This window comes from Castor canadensis, chromosome 6 (assembly GCF_047511655.1).
Source record: "Castor canadensis chromosome 6, mCasCan1.hap1v2, whole genome shotgun sequence".
NCBI classification, from domain to species: domain Eukaryota; kingdom Metazoa; phylum Chordata; class Mammalia; order Rodentia; family Castoridae; genus Castor; species Castor canadensis.
This window is the reverse complement of record NC_133391.1, coordinates 144,833,817-144,854,545: the sequence shown is the minus strand read 5'-3', so window position 1 is coordinate 144,854,545 and position 20,729 is coordinate 144,833,817. Positions and strand designations below refer to the sequence as shown.

Here is a 20,729-nt window from a genome sequence, read left to right as displayed (position 1 = left end):
ATTAGCATTATAAAAGCTTATTTAGAACACAAAAAGTGTCACTTATAGTCAACTGTATCTAGTTGGTAAATGAAAGAGTTTAATGTACTGATGAACTCAAACACACATAAATGATGAAGATGTTAGTGGGATGGGAAAAATAAACATACTATAAAAGCAGTACCTAAAAGCCAATCTTACAGTTTGATTTTGAAATATGTTCTTCTATGCTCAATTCTAGCCTCTCCTGCTAATTTACCCCCTTAGACTGACTTTAGGGGAATCAGCCTTGAGTTCACTGGATGGTTTTAGATAAGGGGTCCATAATTAATTAGTAAAACATATGGCTTGTAAAAAATTGAGAGTTTATATCAAGGTGGCAAAAGATGTTTTTTAAATATTAGCTTAAGCCAGGTGCTACTGGGCCATGCCTATTATCTTAGCTACTCAGGAGGCAGAGAACAGACAGACTGCGGTTCAAAGCCAGGCTGGGCAAATAGTTCACAGACTCTATCTCAAAAAAGGCCCATTATAAAAAAGGGCTGGTGGTGGAGTGACTCAAGGTGTAGACCCTGAATTCAAGCCCCAAAATAAAAAATAAAAAAAAATTAGCTTGTGGGAGTTCAAAAACCTCCAATTGTTATTGCATTGTGCACACAACTAAAACAATAGTATTTTTTCTTGCATATATTTCTAACTTAATTTTATTTGTAATCACCATCAAAAAAAATAAAATACTTAAGAATAAATTTAACAAAGGAAGTGCCAAAATTTGTACACTGTAGAACACTGAAAAAAATTAAAGAAGTCTAAATGGAAAGGTATGACATAATTATGGATTTGAAGACTTGATTAACATTCTCTAAGTTGATCTATAGATTCAAGTGTCAAAATCCCACATTTTTTATGTAGAAATTAACATATGAACCTAAATTCACATGGAAATGCAAGAGATTGAAAATAGTCAAAATAATCTTTTTTTTTTTTTTAAATCAAAGTTGGAACGAAGGGTAATTCTAACTTCAAGACCTACTACAGAGGGTGGGCATGGTGGCCAACATTTATAAACCCAGAGGCAGAGGCATGAAGATTGTGAATTTGAGGTCAACCTGGTCTATATAGTAAGACCCTATCTCAAAAACAAAGAAAGAGGAAAACAAAACCTACTATAAAGCAATGATAACCACGACTGTATTACTAGCATAAGGACAACATAAGGTCAGTGAAATAGAACTGAGTCCAGAATCTATACATTTATGCGCAATTCATTTGAGACAATGGAGCCATGACAATTCAATGAGAGAAAGAATGGTCTTTTTTTTTTTTTTCTTTTTTTAAACAAATGGTGCTTGGAAAACTACACATCCACATGTAAAGAATAAAATCAAACCCATTCCTAAGGAATGGAAATATAACTCAGTGCAGAGTTCTTAAATGGTATTCTCTGAGCTCTGGGTCGAGTCCCCAGAACTATACACAAAAACAAAACAAAACAAAGCAAACCCCTCCTTGAACAGGAGAGGTTTCAAACAGATCAAAGACCTTAAATTGAAGAGTGAAAATTGTAAAATACAGATGAAAATAGGGACTAAATCCCCATAATCTTGGGTTAAGGAAAAGTCTTCTTGACATGAATTCCAGTATAGCAGAAAAAGAAAAAAACAAGAGCGAGATATAAATTTGCTTTAAACAAAATTAAAAACTTTCCTTCAAAGGATCCTATTAGAAAATAAAGGAGGAGGTGGAAGGTATGGCTCAAGTGGTAGTATCTGCCTATCTAGGGTGAGTCCCTGAGTTCAAACCCCAACACCACCAAAACAACAACAACAACAAAATAAAAATCTGCTGTAAGAAAATGAGAAGACAACCCATAGAATGACAGAAAATATCTATCTACAAGTCATATACCTGATAAGGGACTTACGTCTACAATATACAAGGAACTCCTACAACTCAATAGTCCTTTTAGTTATTCCACCAAAGGAGATACAAATGGCACATGGAAGGCTGCTCAACATCATTAGCCATTAGGCAAAAGCAAATCAAAATCCCAATGAGACGCCAACCTCACATTCCACAAGTATGGAAATAAAACGACTGAAGATAAGTATTGGCAAGGATCTGGCAAAACTGGAATGTAAGATGGTCTAACTGCTATTGAAAATAGTCTAACAGTTGGTGGGAATGTAAGCTAGTACAACCACTTTGGAAAACATTTTGGAGGCTCTTTAAAAAAACTAAACATAGATCTGCTACATAATCCAGCAATATCACTCCTAGGGATATACCTGAAGGAATATGACTCAGGTTATTCAAAGGCACCTGCATATCCATGTTTATTGCAGCACTACTCACAACAGCCAAGCTATGGAAACAGCCAGGATGCCCCACTACCAATGAATGGATTAAGAAAATGTGTATTTATACACAATGGAATTTTATTCAGCTACAGAGAAGAATGAAATTTTGTCATCCACAGGTAAATGGATGGAACAGGAGAACATCACCTTAAGCAAAGTTAGTCAGGCCCAGAAAACAAAAAGTTGCATGTTCTCCCTCATGTGCAGATTATAGACCTAAAACAAATGTAGTAATATTATTGGACATGGGTTACATACTAACTGGAGAACACGCACAGGAGGATTAGGGAAAGGGAAGGAAACTGAAAACTTGAATGTGGTTGATATGCTCACTGTAGAGGAGTGAATATAGTAATCTCAAACTTGATGAGGCCACCATGGGAAGGGAACTGGAAGTAGTGAAGAGGTCTGGTAGAGATAAACCAATGTGGGTTGTAATACACATGTTCGTGGAGGCAATACTAGGATCTCTCTGTATGGCTATCTTTATGTCAAACAAAATTGGAGACGCGGGTGGAACAGGTTCTGCCTGGAAGAGGGGTGGGGAGGGTGGAAGGGGGTGGGGAGGTGGCCCAAACAATGTATACCCATGTGAGTAAATGTAAAAATGATAAAAAAATTTTTAAAAAGTCTAGCATTATTCAGAGATAAAACGGAGTTACCTTAGGGTTCAGCAATTACAGTTCTACGTATACATACTCCAAAGAAATGAAAACGTATGTCCTTATAAAAACTTGTATATGAACATTTATAGCAGCAGTGAGATTCACAGTAGCCAAGAGAGTAGAACATTCTAAATGCCCACCAACTGATAATGCATAATATATGATATATTCCCATAATGAAACATTATTCAAGAATAAAAAGGAAATAAAAAACTGATATATGCGACATCATGACTTAATCTTTAGAGCACTAGGTTAAGTGAAAATCAAAGCCAGGCAAATACTACAATTCTATTTACATGAAATGTCCAACATAGGCAAATTATTAAAGAAAGGAGTGATGTATAAACCTGAATAAAGTAAAAATCAATGAATTTATACTTTTTTTTTTTTTTTTGTGGTACTGGGGTTTAAACTCAGGATCTCACATTCAATAGGCAGGTGCTCTATCACTTAAGCCACTCTACCAGTCAAAGCTTATACTTTGAACATGCTGATTTTGACAGGTCCCTGTGGCCCATACCTATAATCCTAGATACTTGGGAGGCTGAGATTGGGAGGACTGAGGTTCCAAGCCAGTCCAGGCAAATAGTTTGTGAGACCTCATCTCTAAAATAACCAGAGCAAAAATGGACTAGGGGTGTGGCTCAAGTGGTAGAATGCCTGCATTCCAAGTGTGAAATCCTGGGTACAAACCCATCCCAAAAAAACTCAAAAAAACAAAAAACCCTGGAAAAATCCCAAGATATTTTAAACTTTGTTATTTTTCCAATGCCTCAAAATACCTTTTAAATTTTACCAACTTGTAAACTCTGATAGTACTTTAGAACTTACCTTTACTATAGAGAGCTTTATGTACTTTTGATGGCTTCTCCACTGTTGAAGATGCTGAGAATCCAGGAGGTAAGCGGACGTGAACCAGAGTCAGAGTATTGGGTCTTGCTAATGGCTGTCTAAATGGACAAGTGCTGAAATATAACCTAACTCCTGATGATGGGATAAAATGATGCATTAGTAACAGAATAAAGGACCTGAGATACATACATACTGAATTAATTCTACAGAAACCCAGGACTCTGTTAAACCATACATCACTTTCCCCAGTTATCTTAATTTCTCATCTGGACTATCAGATGAAACCCATTTCTAAGAGAATAGCACTCGAAATTGAGAGGTGAATCAACACATTTCCATAGAAAGAACTTGTTATGACAAGCCAAGCAAATCTGCATTCTAGTTCACTGAATATGAGCTACTTTACCTTTCAGCTCTGGATAAGCATCTACAAAAGGAGTTGCTATTTCAGAGAAACACTTCCATTTTTCAAAATCGTAAATTTTATGAGTTATGACATAGAAGTAATAGCACTTCTAATCTATACTTCCAAATTCAAGTATTGTTAAAATTGTAAAAGCAATAGCAGATATGTAAATAAAAATATATACCTGCATGAGTGACAGCCAGTAACTGACAGTCCAATGATTCAGAATTTTCAATCACTGCTATCTGAACAATTGGCTTAAAAACAGAACGATCAATGGTCCTAAAAGAAAAAAGTGTATTTTTTAAAATGTGTCTAACAACTCATAAAGTACAAGTTCCATCAGTAATATTGCAAGTCTAAATATGTGAAAGCATTTAGAATTAACTGCTTAGTAAAGTTAATCTTTATACACCTAGCTCCATGTACCAGTTTTTATCATATTGTTCTTTTATTAATTTTTCTGTGAATTTAGAAAGTCTTCCAAAACAAAGTTGGGGACAGCCATCAGGAAACCTTGTGTTTTTGATTGTCTCATTTAGAATTTTTTGTCATCAAAGAGAAAAAAGAACATTTTTCATTATGGCTGACCATTGCTATTATCCAAGTACACAGACTAAGGTCTAAAAAGTTGAGGCCTTAATTAAGTGCAAAAAATGTTTGCCACTGACCAAGACAGTGGGAAAATATGTGAAAAGGAATACGGAGGGTTCGACACAGAATTTCTTGGCTTCTAGGTTGTGCTGCAGCACTTTAAGAAACCTAAGGGAAATCATTACATCCTTTAGTTTGCTTCCTCATGAATAAAGTGAGGACATTACAACTGTGAAATTCTGTACTCTGTGCATTTGAATAATCAGAACTGAACTTGTACCACGCAGGCATGTCAAAAGAGTGAGCAGTTACAAGAGGGAGGCTTGCAGCATCAGAGGTACAGCCTCTATAAAACTTGTAACCAATCACCTAAAGCTTAACTTAAAGCTCCAAGACAGAGGGCATGAGAATGAGGGAGGAGGTGAATCTAGTTAATATATATTGTAGGCACACATATAAATATCACAATGAAACCCTCCTGTACATGCTAATATGTGCTGTATATGCTAGTAAAATTGTTTTAAAAAGAAAAAAAGAAGCTCTAACAAAAAAGACTGGGGTGTGGTGCTAGGGTGTGGGTCAGTGGTAGAGTACTTGCCTGGCATGCCAGAGGCTCTGGGTTTCTTTCCTAGCAACATACACAATTCCCAAAGAAAAAACATATCAAGCTGTACTTCATACAATATCAGTCTGTCTCATGTTTCAAACCATCAACATAAGAATAAAACAGTTCTAGAAGTTCTGTTACAAACATAATCTAGTTGTCCCCTTCAACATTCCTTATCTTTTCAAGATGTTTGTTTGGAAGAAATAATTCAATCTTAGTATGCTACACATAAATAGTATCATTGTATCTGCAAATCAGAATAAATCACATTACCTAGCAATGTTTCCAGCAGCAGAGACAATAGAATTCTGTGAAACAGAGGCAACTCTACTCATTCCCTGTCCATCATGGCCCAAATCATAAACCTGTGAATAAAAAATTGTTTTACCTTAAACAGGATTATATATTACAACATTTTATTTAATAAATTTTCCTTTCTAAATATCCTTAAATTTTGTTACTTAATTCAGATGTGGAAAAATTAAGATACTTGAAATCTCATAAAAAGGAGCATTAAGAAGTAGTTGGGGATATTTGTTTTAAAAAAGCACACAGTTACCAAAAAAGCTTAAGAGTGATTATATCTTCTTTCTTATTAAAATAGGGTTATTTTTCTACTCTTAAGAATAGCATAGTATGAATATTTACCTGTATTACTCCTTTCTCTGATCGTGTATACAAAATGTTTCTAGAATTATCAATTGCAATTTGAACAATAGGATCTATAAAAAAGAAAGAAAATATCCCAGAAATTAACAAATGGAACACAAAAGCCACTTATAACAAATAAAACTTGCTGAATTTGGACTTTGAAGCCAAGGGCTTTCATCTCTTTTGCTTGGTAGTTAAAACCTGCAATATTTAGTGCAGGACCAACGCAGGAAACATTTAGATCAGACAGCAGATGGCAAATACTAACAGTGTCATGGACATTACAAGTTAGTCAGCACTAGAAATGAATTTCAAACAAAACCAAAAACAAGTTCTAGATTATTTCTTCATTCAACAATACTTAATGAATGCTCATTATACACTAAAAACACAGACTATACTTAGAACTTGTTTTCAAGAAATTTCTAATTTAAATAGTCCATTATATAAAGGGAACTAAATTAGTTATGTGCCATATGAGGACATTTTGGACCACATATACATATAATGTGGTCCCATAAGATTCAATCACCTAGTGATGTCATAGTCATGTTAGTTTGTGATGCTGTATTACTACAACAAAATCACCTAACAAGGCACCACTCACAATATAACCTAGCAACTGAGGAGCTCACAAATAAAAATTCAGTCACATTGACATTTTTTAAGGTGTCTTATCTCACCAAAGAATTTTGAAATTATTTCACCCATGTAAATCTCTTAGTTCATTAAAAACATGTAGCTGGGTGCTGGTGGCTCATTCCTATAATCCTAACTAGATGGAAGCTGAGATCAGGAGAATGAAGGTTTGAGGCCAACCCAAACCAGGCAAATAATTTGTGAGACCCTATCTCCAAAACAGCCAAAGCAAAAAAAAAAAAAGATTAGAGGTCTGGCTCAAGCAGTACAGTGCCTGCTTTTTAAACACAAAGCCCTGAGTTCAAACTCAAGTTCCACCAAAAAAAAAGTGTATTCCTTTCACGATAAACTTTGCTATCACTTAAAAAAAAAAATCAGATACATTTTAGACTGGGAATTTGTTCTGAAGCAGTGAAAACATTTTTTTAGAGGATGGGTGTAGGGGAGGGTAACTGGTGCTTGAATTCAAGGCTGCTAGGCAAGCACTCTAACAGTTAAGCCACCCCACCCTCCGTGAGCGAAATATTACCTTCCCCTCTCCCTCGCTCGCCCTCTATCTTTCTCTCGCTCTCTCTCTCTCACACACACACACACGCACACACACACACACACACACACACATTTAAGTATGCACAGCTGTTTTGGACACATGATCCATGAAATAAGTATAGGAAATAAGTAACTAAAGAATAAAAGCCACATTTTCTGTAGCTTATAATTCTTTTATCCTTTAAGAGACCTTATAAATATATAACAAATGTTACTTAATATGATAGTGTTTTAATTAAGAATGACAACTTCTGAAGAAAACTGTAAGTCAACAGCATATTAAAAATTTGTTTCCTACTTACCATCTTCTGAGAATGTAAACTGTAGCAAGGAAGGAACAAGGAAAGAAAGTGAGCTCTTTGAGTGGTTTATCTTCCTACATCGTTGACTGAACCAACCCGCTTCTGCCTTAAAAGAAAAATACAGAAAGAAGACTTATAAAGGTATATCTCATAACAACTACTGAATAAGCATGTTTATTAAAATCCTCATCTTCAAATGAAATAACAATGATTGTAAGTAAATAAAGTGAAACATACTATTCAAAATTAGCTATCAAGTTGTACACTGGTGGCTCACGTGTATAATCCTAGCTACTCAGAAGGCAGAAATCAGGAGAATCAAGGTTTAAGGCCAGTCTTGGCAAATAGTTCGAAAGACCCTATCTTGAAAATACCCAACACAAAACAGGCCTGGTGGAGTGGCTCAAGTGACTGACTACTAGCCAAGAAAGCATGAGGCCCTGTGTTCAAATCCCAGTACCACCAAAAAAAAAAAAAAAATTAACTATTGAGTTTTGTTCTGTAATTAAAAATATCTACCAAATACTGACAACAAAAGACTTTCCAGACACATTATAAAATGAAAAGACAATTATAAAAATATAAATAATAATTTAAGCAAAACCACGCATTTGCAAAAGCATACCATGTATTTGTTTACTTGTATACATATACATAAACACATGTGGCTGGAGTTATACCTCAGTGACACAGCATTTGCCTAGCATGAGCAACACCCTGGTTACAATCTGCAGTACCACAAACAAAAACCAAAAACAAATTTTTAAAAAGTAACAATGATTTTTACCTCTAGAGGTTTTGAAGGCATGGAGTAGTGATGGAAGACTTACAGCTTTAATTGTATATTCTTGAATGTTTTACAAGAATAGATTATATTTAAAATCCACCTTTCCCTACTCTATCAAGAGGAAAGTAAAGAAAACTGTTTATAAATGTTAGACTTACTTGATATGCTACTTCGTATAAACAGCCATCCTTTCCAGCCAAAAAAATTCTGCCATTATCAGTAGATGTTATTGTTAAAAGGTAAGTGTTATCAGTAGGAAGAGAATATAAAGGATCTGGAAGCAACTGCATTCCACCAGACATACTGTCATTAAGAATTCCAGAACCTAATTGTTTTGTAAAGAAAAAAGACAAGAATTGGCTCCTTAGGTTTTTTTAAAGTTTAAAAGCATTTTTCCATTATCTTCAGAATTTTTAATAATATGATCAAAAATGTCTACAACATCCTTCTAAAATTACTACAAAATGTCTCCTATTATTGGGGCTGGAGATATGGCTTAGTGGTAGACCACTTGCCTCACATGTGCAAGGCCCTGAGTTTGATCCCCAGAACCACAAAAAAAAGGCTAGATATAAATAATTTGATAATTTAAGTTAAAGAGTACATATATATGCTGTGTTGTAAAAAAACATTAAGTAAAAAACTAACCCACTTTAATTTTAAATTATAATAATTGGTCAATATATTGTTATTTAGACATACACAACACATGGGTCACCATACCTGTTTGCAAATTAGCATAGCTAAGTCCAAGAATTACTATATCCACAGGGGTTGCCAAAACTAAAAGGTGTCGTACATGAGGCTGAAAGATGCCTAAGGTAAAGGAGACACAGAGAACGAATTATATTCTGAAAAATATCCAGCACTTAGGTATTAAAAGAATATGGTTTACCATTAAAGTAAGCTACTAATTAAGTGGGATATGGAACATTTGATTCCAGTTAATTCTAATGTTAAAATATCGCCATATTTGATTATTTAAATAAACAGTAGAAAAGAACCATCTTAGGAAATAATCTGTTCAGTATTTAATATCATTTAAAAATAGTTTATTAAAATATAAACACTTGTATTTACTCATACATCCATGTTCAGAAGGGTGTTATTTACAACAGCCCTAAAGGTGAAAGTAATCCAACTGTCTCTTGACAGATGAATAAACAAAATGTGGCATATACATGCAGTAGATATTCAGCCTTAAAAAATTAAATTCTGATACATGCAACAACATGGATGAACCTTGAAGACATATGCTAAATGAAGCAAAGTAGTCACAACATGAATCCAATTTAAGAAAACCTAGAGTAATCAAATTCATATAGACAAAAGTATAATGGTAGTTGCCAAAGGCTAGAAAAAAGAATAGGAATCATTATTTAATGGGCACAGAGTTTCAACTTTGCAAGCTATAAAAGGTTCCTGACATGCATGGTGCTAATGGTTGCATAACTGTGTGAATGTACTTAATACTACTGAAATTTATACTTAAAAATGGTACAGATGGCCAGTTACCAGGGGTTCACCTGTAATCCTAGCTACTTGGGAGGCTGAGATTGGGAAGACAGGTTCAAGTCCAGCCCAGGCAAATAGCTCACAAGACCCCATCTCCAAAAAAACCAGAGCAAAATGAACTGGAGGTGTGGCTCAAACTGTAGAGTGCCTGCTTTGCAAGGGTGAAACCGAGTTCAAACCCTAGCTCCATTTAAAAAAAAAAAAAGTAAAGATGGCAAAGATAGGTTCTACACATTTTAACAAAATTTAAATGTATGCATATAGATTTTATTTTTCAAATACACTAACAGGAAATATAGTTACTTCCTAGAGAAACTGCTAGAGTACTAACAAGTCTAGAGGGAAACTTACACATTTATGCACATCTTTTAGAGACAAATGAATTCAGAAGGGGACTAAAACAAGCACAGAACATCTTTTAGCGCTGGGGATGAAGCTCAGTGGTAGAATGCTGGCCCAGCATGTGCAAGGCCCTGGGCTTCATCCCCAGCACTGATAAAAATTTAGTTTTAATCCAGGCTAAGTTACTAACTTTGAAGTGTGGGATGGCATGATTAACCATGTGCAATTTTCACTGTCATTAAGTTATGACATCCAAAATGTGTCTCACCGGATGTAAGGGCGATCTGGCTGCGACATGTCACCCCATTGATCGCCAGGGTTGATTCAGCTGATCTGGCTGGCTAGGCAGGTGTCCCCTTCCTCCCTCACTGCTCCATGTGTGTCCTTCCCAAAGCTGCGCGCTCGGTTAAAGAGGATGACCATCCCAGATAGAGGAGGACCATTCTTCGGTCAAGAGTATACGAGTAGCTGCTCTCCCCTGCTAGAACCTCCAAACAAGCTCTCAAAGAGTCTCACCAATAGAAACAAAAGTAAATACATTTTTTTTGGCAGTATTGGGGCTTTAACTCGGCCATGCACTTGTTAGACAGGTATTCTACCACTTAAGCCATGCTTCCAGCACTTTTTGCTCTAGTTACTTTTCAGGTAGGGCCTCATATTTATGCCTGAGCCAGTATGGACTTGATCCTCCCATTTATGTTTCCCAAGTAACTGGGATGACAGGTGTACCCCCACTAAGCCCGGCTTAATGACCTCAAAATACACTTGATATTTCACAGTAAGTTGGTTTGCAAAGTTTGAACTTTATGAAAACAGATTTTTTTTTTTCCCTAACAAAAGCCCTATCTCAAAGCATTTGGTCACAATGCTGTGTCAAAGTATTCGTCTGATTACAAAAACTTTAGTCAAGTTGGAATCTTATAAACGGAACAGGTTTAAGGCCTGGAATAAAGGAAGATGAATAAAACCATGCCTGTATCGAATCATGTCACCTACTCTGGATATCTCAAAATTCATTCCAGCACTTTGAAATGGGAGATGGTAAAACTGGAAGCCATTTCATTTTAAGATGCAACAGGATCCACTGAATCACATTTCTCACTTCAGTCAACTTTCACTTCTCACCTACAAAGTGTACCTTTTTGTTTTGGGCAGTAGTGGGGTTTGAATTCAGGGTCTCACACTTGCTAGGTAGGTACTTTTTACTGCTTGAGTCACACCTCCACCCCCCCAGTCCTTTTTACTTTAGTTATTTTACAGATATATTACAGTCTTTGCAAGGGGCCAGCCTCAGACTGCAATTCCCCCTACCTCCACATTCTGTATAACTGGGATTATAGGCATGTACCACTATTCCCTGCTTGTTTGTTAGGATCAGGTCTTGCTAACTTTTTGCCTGGGTTGGCCATAAATCACAATCCTCTTAGACTCCACATCCTCAGTAGCTAGGATTACAGACATGAGCCACCAAGCCCAGCCAATACACATCTTATGAGCACCTTTATGAAACTGACACAATTGTTTATCTTATCAAAAATTTGAAAGAAAATGTTTAGCACTTATATACAAATATGAGCATCTACAATCTTTGCTACACATCTTTTTTTATGCTCTGATAAAGAAACACAATATAAGGTCAGAGTTTGCTGAAGCAGGACTGTAACTCATTGCACTTTACAAAGGCTTGCTTTGGGACGAAAACCTTGGGCAACTGGTGCCCTCAGCTTCAAAGGCAGCTTCAGTGGTGGCAGCAATGAGTCCCTGATAAGAGCTTTGGCTGAGAAATAGGAAAATGTAAAGCCCTCTTCTACAGTGAGCAGCACTGCTTCCCAGAAATAGCTGACTACTGGAGGCGGGAGGGTTACTTTTTTGGAGAAATAAGGAAAGATTCTAAAAATAACTTGCATGAGGGAGTTGAACACATCATTTGACCTACGTGTCAATTTCACTGGGTCATACATAAGATAAATCATTTATCACATATTTCTATTATCAGTATAATAAATACTGCCCCCAAAATGACAGGCTGTTTTGACCTACTCCCTAGAAGATAGGACAACTCCCTGACTCTTTCAGTATACAAAAAACATCTTGTTGAATTGAGAAACAGTAATTAAACTTTTTAAATTTTTCCATAGGTAATAACCTATAAATGGTAGAATGTTCTGAGAAATTCTTGTGTTTGTTTATCATAAAACTGAAACATTTGCTTCGACAGAAAGTATGGATAAAAAACTCTTGTTGAAAAGCTTGGAAAAAGATGACTTTAACAGAACAATATCCCCTTATAAAAGGCAAACTAAGATATGGACTTGCTCCTAATAACATATTTTTAAGCCCGAACTTCCAATATTTGTTAGTAAAAAATGTCAAAATACTTTAATCAAAGATAACAAATACCCTTATCCCAAATCAAAGACTGCCAGTAAAGGGCGGACTACAGGAGGTCCACGTATTCCCAAAAGGTGTCAATTAGCCAAGGGGAAAAACGCCCCTTCTCCTTTCCAAGAAGCGTCTGTTCGCACCATCCTTGACATCTGTCCATGCCAAAATCTCAGCCCTTGGGCAATTTAAAAAAAAAAAAAGGACCCAGGGGACCACCGGTTTCCGGATCCCACTGCATGGGGTCAATGCAGCCTTTCCTTGCTCTTCTCTTCAAATAAAACCTTTTTGACCCTTGCTTGAGTCCGCCTTTGATTTCCATCTAAGAATAGAACAAGGACCCTCACCAAAATTTCCCTATTTGTTTCAATGGACAAATTCAATTTATTACAATGACTTTTATATTTGTTTTATTTTGTGGGGCTGGGGTTTGAACTTAGATTTCACACTTGCAAAGCAGGTATTCTACCACTTGCACCATGTCTTCAGCCCTGAATAAACCTTTTGGTTTATTGTTTTGGTGGTACTAGAGTTTAAGCTCAGTGCTTCACGCTTGCTAGGCAGGTGTTTTACTACTTGTGTCACTCTGCCAGCCCTGTTTTGTGTTGGGTATTTTCAAGATAGGGTCTCTTGAACTATTTGCCTGGACTGGCTTCAAACTGTGATCTTCCTGATCTCTGCCTCCTGAGAAGCTAAGATTATAGGCCTGAGCCACTCACACCTGACAATGAATAAACTTTTAAATGAAGAAACAAGTCACAGACACATCAGGGTGAAGATTGATTCCAGATTATTCATAAAGGAAATAGGCTTTCAATGTAATCAAATAAACTGTTTATAAAAATGTATGAAGTTATAACTCTCAAGTGGCAGTGATCTTAAAATTTTTCTTTACCTAGGACCGACCAAGAAGTGAATTGTCTATTACTGCCTCTTGTAGGAAGGTATATTTAGGGATATATTTTAAGTTTAAATCAATCCGTTCTGCTTGTCAGTAACTCTGATAAGGGATCTGGTGTTTTGAAGGTGATGCTGTCAGTTAAATAGTGCTTTAATGTTTCTGAGGCTTATTCTGAACTCTGTTCTCACTCATGAGCTATCGAGACTAAGAATATGCAGAGACAAAAACTTCAGGTAAATTAAGAAAAAGTAGTAAAAAGTAAGCAAAATGAAATTCAAGAATTATGAACAGTTAAAGAATAAATTCACAAAAAAAACCCAAAAGAAGCAAAAAATGAAAAAGACAAATTCAGACAATTATTGCAAGTTAATGGTTAATTACTTCTAACCACTTTATACATTTATTAGAATTCAGAATAAAACTATAATGGGAAATTCAGACACTTAAAATGTGTCCTTATTCAGTCCTAAAACATCTGGAGTCTGTGTGTATAGAAACATAATCTCAAACCTTATTATTTTTATTACTTACCAGCTTTTGGTTTCACAAGCCCCACAGCAAGAATAGTCTCACTAAGTCCATCAAAATAGGCAAGGTCACCTCTGTCAATGATTGAAGAAAACATGTTATACATATAAAGAAAAAGTCTTATTTACAAAGAAATTTATTAATTAAATAAATTTACATGTAGAACATAATGAAAAATTAATGCAAGTAAACAAAACTAGCTCAGGACTAAGACCCAGGAACACAGAGCTGCCTAAGGCTAAGCATGAACTAGAAAAACAGAGAAAGCTGTGCTGCATTCTAAACATCTCCCTAACTGGGCTGAAAGCATCCATTGTCAAGTAAGATCAACCTATTGCTGGAACAGAGGCAAAAGTGTGGAGAGGACCCTCTCAGAAGGATGGGCTCAAGGGAAAGAACTAGCATGAAACAGGAACACTGTAAAAAAAATCTCCAGTAACCCAATCTGCTCCCTAAACACAAGGTTATTCTAAAACAATGTGAAACCTATAACTACAATAAATTGCAAATTCAACTAAACTCCTGACTTGGATAAAGATATTTTCTCCCACAATTAAGGTCTACCTGCTATACACCTTAGCAAAAGAAGAGACATACCCATCTGTAAGGATGAATCCTATTTACTGTGGTATCTACTGTCTGACATACAATGTCTGGCTTTTAATAAAAAATTATGAGTCACAAAAAAAAAGAAAAAGAAAAAAAGCAGCATGAAAAAGACTTCTATCTCATCTGGCCAGAGCCCACCACTCTGTCTTTCAGTGTTTCTTCCTGTCCATACTTTCTTTTTTCAATAAAATTATACTACTGCTTGAAAAAAAAAGTAATAACACCCAACAGTCAAAACAAAATAATCAACAAAACTAGACAGCGTGAGTGCTGAAGACTGAATGTTTATGTCTATCTCAAATTCATGTCAAATTCAAATTCTCAATCTGAGAGTATTTAGAGGTGGGAGTGAACTTTTCATGAATGGAATTAATGGCATTGTAAAAAAGAGACTCCAACAAGCTCTCTTCCTTCTTTTGCTATGTGAGGACAAGAAGAAAATATGGTAGTATGTGAACCAGAAAGTGCGCCATCACCAGATAACATATTTGCTGGAACCTTGATCTTGGACTTCCAGTCTTCAGAAATATAAAAAATAAATTTCTATTCTTTATAACCCATACAGTCTGTGATTTTGTAGTAATAGTTCACACTAAGATAAACAGCAAAATTGAACTGTTTGTTCTTTGTGAGTAGGGCCATGTTCATCTCATTCAGTACTATTCCTTGCAGAACAGCATGGAATATACGATAGCTGAATAAATATTTGTTAAATGAATATGTTAGATATTAATGAAAATGTAAAAATTTGGTCAAAGTGAAAACATTTTAAGTGGGATAGTTATTCTCACATTTAACTATTCTGCAATTTCGTTTGTTTTGGGTTTTCTCAAAGAGCTACATATGTCAAATAAAATTATTTATTCTTCTGCGTTTTTTTTTTGGAAGTACTGGGGCTTGAACTCAGTGCCTCAAGCTTGCTAGGTAGGTGCTCTACCACTTGGGCTACTCTACCAGTCTTGTTTTGTGTTGGTTATTTTTGAGATAAGATCTCATGAACTATTTGCCAGGGCTGGCTTCAGACCTCGATCCTCCTGATCTCTACTTCCTGAGTAGCTAGGATTACAGGCATGAGCCACTGGTGCTTGGCTAAATTACTTATCCTTTAGTATAAAAATGAGTATGTCATGGTAACAACAAACGGAGGTAACACTCAGGGTACAAAAGGAGCAATCATACATCACTTCTGTTATAACTGTAACATTTCAACAATAAAAACAGCTATCGAAACCAAAGTTAAAAATTGGTTATACTGGCTTTACAAATATCAAGTTGTCAGATAGTTTCAATTTTGATCCAATGATACAGTATTTTTCTATGTGAGTGCATGCATGCCTGTTCCTGTTCCTGAGAGAACATTCATAATTCTCAAACTCTTGGGCAAGAGTAACATTTAACTATATGGGCCTTCCTATGGTTATTATGCAACTCATTTAAGGATAATATGATGTAGAAGTTAAGTAAAACAAATTTACCTCTAAAAAACCAGAGGGATATTACTAGATTGATGTACTCTATTTAAGCAGGATTGCCTTGGCTTTCACTTACTCTATTCTATACACTTAATTTATACACAAGGCCAAAACCACAAAATAACAACAAAACTATTAAGTCACCAATAAATTATCCGATGCTCACGCCATGGAAATGTAAGAAACACAGAGGTCTTTAAAAATATCAAATCATCTTTACTATAGAACAAGAGTTTGAGACCTAGACCTCTCAATAGTACTTCAGGTTGGGGATATGGCTCAGTGGTAGAATGATTGCTTAGCATTCCCAAGGCCCTGGACTGGATCCCTACCATCACTAAATAAATAAGAGTAGTACTTAGACTTTCAAACTTGTTAACCTGTGGCTTCTTGGGCTTAACTCATTATTAAAACAGTATTTACCCTTTAACATCCACAGATGACTGATACACACATTGAGAAACACTGACCTAGACATTAGATTAATGAAAGACAAACTAGGCAGCTTCCAATAAATAGCTAGCTTCAGTAAGCAATAAAAATTATCTGAATTCAAATCACACCAAAGCAAACCAGCCTTAAATACATACCCATCCTCATAGTTCCACATGAATATGTCACTGTCAATCGTGAGCCAAGCTCTGCTGATAGGAGGGAATACACCCATCATGCAATTACATTGCATATCTGAGGAAGTATGGATGTAAGGTAGAAAGAGTTCAATTTCATTTTTCTTAATCTTGTTTGAGCTTTTGATTTAAAAGTTATTTAAAAAATCATGATCTGGGGGCTGGAGGTGTAGCTCAACAATGGCAGAGTTCTAGCTTACATGTATCAGGCCCTGGGTTAGATGCTCAGCACTGCAAAAAAAAATAAAATAAATCATGATCTACCTTTTTTTCCCTTTTTTCTCTTAACAGGGTCTTGTTACGTTCTCAGGCTGGCCTCAAACTCATGATCCTCCCAAGTGCTGGAACTATAGGAATATACCACAATGCCTAGCTTGTTGCTTGTTTTTTTTGTTTTTGGCAGCACTGGGGTTTGAACTCAGGACCTCACATTTGCTAGGCAGGTGCTCTACCATTTGGGCTATTCTGTCAGCCCTTTTTTGTTTTGGGTATTTTTGAAATAGGGTCTTTGGAACAAGTATTTGACCTTGCTGGCTTCTCACTCCTCCCAATCTCAGCCTCACAAGTAGTTAGGATTACAGGCATGAGCCAACGATGCCCGGCTGTTCACTGTTTAATAATTAAGAGTAAACTACTCATGTACTTAAACATATTTTAAATAAGACGTGAATTTATAGACAATATTTAATTAAGCAAAAATAAGAATTACAATGAAAATGCCAATTTTAGCATTTATCAAGTAGTTAAATATAAAGTAACAGGATACGTCCAAACTGTTCCACAAGTTCAGGTGGTAGAGGAACTCTTCGGATGGAACTGATCTCTGGAAGGTTGGGTACTGACAGCAAACCAGGTCCTTGTAGAGGATAATCCATATCTGACATGCCTGAAACAGTTGGATTATCTACAAAAAATAAAACGAAGAATTTATTTATAAAAAATTTATTTATAAAATTAATATAACTCTCATCAACTGAATACATGGAAGCAATTTTTTTGTCTTTTTGGTGGTACTGGGGTTTGAACTCAGGGCACTTACTTAGCAGGTGCTCTACCACCTGAGCCATCCCCCTAGCCCCCTATATAGAAACATTTTAAGGCATAAAAAAAATTGTGCATGTGGTAGTCCTGAAGGTACAAAGAGAATAAAGGATTTCTAATCTGACACAAACCAGTTACTAGTTTCAATCCTCACTGGAATGTTATTGTTAGTTAGCTATTCACCATTATGACTAAAATATCTGAGAGAACAACTTAAGGGAAGAAGGATTTATTTTGGCTCACAACTTTCAGAGGTTTCAGTTCACAATCCTGTGTGTTAGATAAAACTTTGTGGTAGCTAGAGGCTGGGGTGGAGGAGCTTTTTCACAGAGGGCAGGAAGCAGAGAGACAGAGGAATATAGAAGAATTCAGAGCACATATATCCCACAAGCATATACCCCAATAATTTACTTCCTCTAACTAGACCCCATTTTCTACCTTTTATTACCTCCCATTAATGCCATAATGTATGAATCCATAAAGGGATTAATCCATTCATTAGGTCAGAGCCCTCATAATTTAATTTTCTCTGGAAACACCATCAAAGACATACCCACGAGTGTGCCCTGCTAATCTAGGCATTTCTTAATCCAATCAGGCTGATGATCAAATACCACACAACCATCATCAAACACAACCATCATAGTTATATTTCACAAAGACTTCAATAAGAAAGGAAATGTTTAGTTTAATAACTTACTGGGGAATTTATTATTATTATTTTACTACCCTGAAACAGGAAAATATTTATAAAACCACACTGGGATTCAAACATAAAGCAACTATGAGGGCAGGGCCCCAGTGGCTCATAACTGTAATCCTAGCTACTCCAGAGGCAGAGATCAGAAGGATCACAGTTCAAAGCCAGCCCAGGCAAATAGTTCCCAAGATCCTATCTCGAAAATACTCAATACAAAACAGTGCTGGTGGAGTGGGGTTCAAGTAGTAGAGGACCTGCCTAGCAGGACTGAGTTGCTGAGTTCAAACCACAGTACTGCAAAAAAACCAAACCAAACCAAACCGAAACAAAAAACCCTTTGAGTGTGTGTGATACTGGGAAATGAATTCAGGATCTCCCATTTCTAAGCAAGTGTTTTACCACTTGAGCAATGCTCCCAGTCCTTTTGCTTTTTAGTTTGTTTTTCAGGTATGGTGTCTCGTTAACTTTTTCCTGCCTTGGAACTGTTATCCTTCTGTCTCCACCTCCAAAGCAGCTGGGATTACAGGCATGTATCTCTATGAACAGATCTGCTTTTCTACTTTAAATGTTTATAGATTAAAACAACTCATGACTTTCCCTTTTAGATTTCTCCCACAGACCAATATACCAAATACAAATAACACTACACAAGCAATATCTCATTGGGAACAAAACCATGAATTGCTTTCTATAGTTTGCTTTACCGTCCGGTCCATTAGCACTGATTTCTCTGCTCTCCTCGTGTAGATCTTTTAACGCCTCCCGGAATTCCTATCACACTAACTCTACAAATAATAAAGCATATTTGAGAGAACATGATAGATTTCCAACTTCTTTGGCTCTCTAAATTTACTCATGTATTAATACAAGAAATAATAATGATGGAGCTTGGATCAGAAAACCCTTCTCATTTGCCCTTATGCTAAATACTTGACAGCAGTGAGAGGTTCATTAGGGTTGAGTCTTTGCCTCTCTTGCGAATGTGAATCTGCTCTTCATCCTTGCTCTAACATCTACAATGAAGAAAATGACAGGAAAAAAACAGCGAAAAGAGGCTGTTAGCTCTTCTTTAAAATGCAGCAAACAGCGCCCTAAGTCTCAGCATATCCAAGCTAAGGACCAAGCTGGAGAATCAGGCAAGAGTCCTTTTACCCGAGAAAGCAGGGGCACCCGAGAAAGCAGGGGCACCAAATGGGCTACGATCACTTACTTGGGGCTGACACCATGAGCAGTTCGGAAAGGTCCGGGTACATGCGGTCTTCTTGCAACTGACGGTCGATAAGCCGCCCGGCATTTTCCAAAGCTTCCTGCAGGGTTGCGGCAGACGTAGAAGCCGGCATCACCGTGCCCAGCAAAGACGGCATCTCGAAAATCGCAGACGCCAGGGTCCAGAAATAGTCAACACCTAAGAATAAACGTGAGAAAACCCAACAAGCTAGGTTAAATCCACTGGCTAGGGCGCGCGCGCCAAACGAGCGCTCCGGCGCCTCGTCATGACGCACTTCCGGATCCTCATCATGACGCACTTCCGGATCTTTCTGCGGGGAACTGGAAGACGCCGTTTTGGAGCAGGGAACAGGAAGTTGCTGCAGGGCTGGACGTTGGGGGTGGGGCGAGGGGGCGGGAGGCAGTTTCGAGGGAAGGAGGTGAGGATCGTGGGATGAAGGAGTGTAAAGTTAAAAGAGGTCGTCCCAAGAAGTGAGGAAAGGAAGGGGAAAAGGGAGGGAGTGAGGAAGGAGAGGGGCGGTTAGGATGAGGAAGTGGGGGAATCGGGGGGAGGGAGAATCGGGAAGTGGGAGCCGGGTAGTGCTGTACGCAGAGGGCTGGGTGGTTTTCACCGCGTGCTATGTCCTTGGCCTCGAGCTTCTCAAGTTGGAATCCCTCTAAGGCAACAGTTAAAGCATCAGTTACATTGGCGCGCGGACTAACTTCCAAGGGTAGTTAGGAATTGGTAGTTTGTTAAACAGGTTACAGGGGACCCAAAAATTCACAGTTCTCCACGAACAGCGTATTAAATGAGAATTAAACTCTATTTGTGTTTCTCTGTCGTTGGCTTTGGGACCCGTTTTTGTGAAAAATTATGTGTTTCAAGGTATTTGCAGCATACAGGTGGGGCACTGTGTGTGTTGTGGGGGGTGTTCCCCATTGCATAGAGGGGGGAGAATTCTAGTTCATCCTTTTATCCCCAGCAAATAGTACAGAGATTGGTATAATGT

At 37.0% G+C, this 20,729-nt stretch overlaps 1 protein-coding gene across 1 annotated transcript in view; it reads right to left on the bottom strand.

Annotated features, from left to right (window-relative positions):
- Positions 1-20,011, bottom strand: part of Nup155 (nucleoporin 155) — a 59,044-nt gene extending 39,033 nt beyond the window's left edge. The window contains exons 1-11 of the mRNA XM_074077582.1: positions 19,724-20,011; positions 17,539-17,676; positions 16,734-16,830; positions 14,066-14,136; positions 9,118-9,210; positions 8,553-8,719; positions 7,608-7,713; positions 6,115-6,188; positions 5,740-5,831; positions 4,450-4,547; positions 3,839-3,991 (exon numbers count right to left, since the gene is read on the bottom strand). Of these exons, the coding sequence (XP_073933683.1) occupies positions 3,839-3,991; positions 4,450-4,547; positions 5,740-5,831; positions 6,115-6,188; positions 7,608-7,713; positions 8,553-8,719; positions 9,118-9,210; positions 14,066-14,136; positions 16,734-16,830; positions 17,539-17,676; positions 19,724-19,877 (1,243 nt within the window). The 5' untranslated portion in view covers positions 19,878-20,011. The remainder of the gene's footprint in view (positions 1-3,838; positions 3,992-4,449; positions 4,548-5,739; positions 5,832-6,114; positions 6,189-7,607; positions 7,714-8,552; positions 8,720-9,117; positions 9,211-14,065; positions 14,137-16,733; positions 16,831-17,538; positions 17,677-19,723) is intronic.
- Between the last annotated feature and the right edge of the window lie 718 nt (positions 20,012-20,729).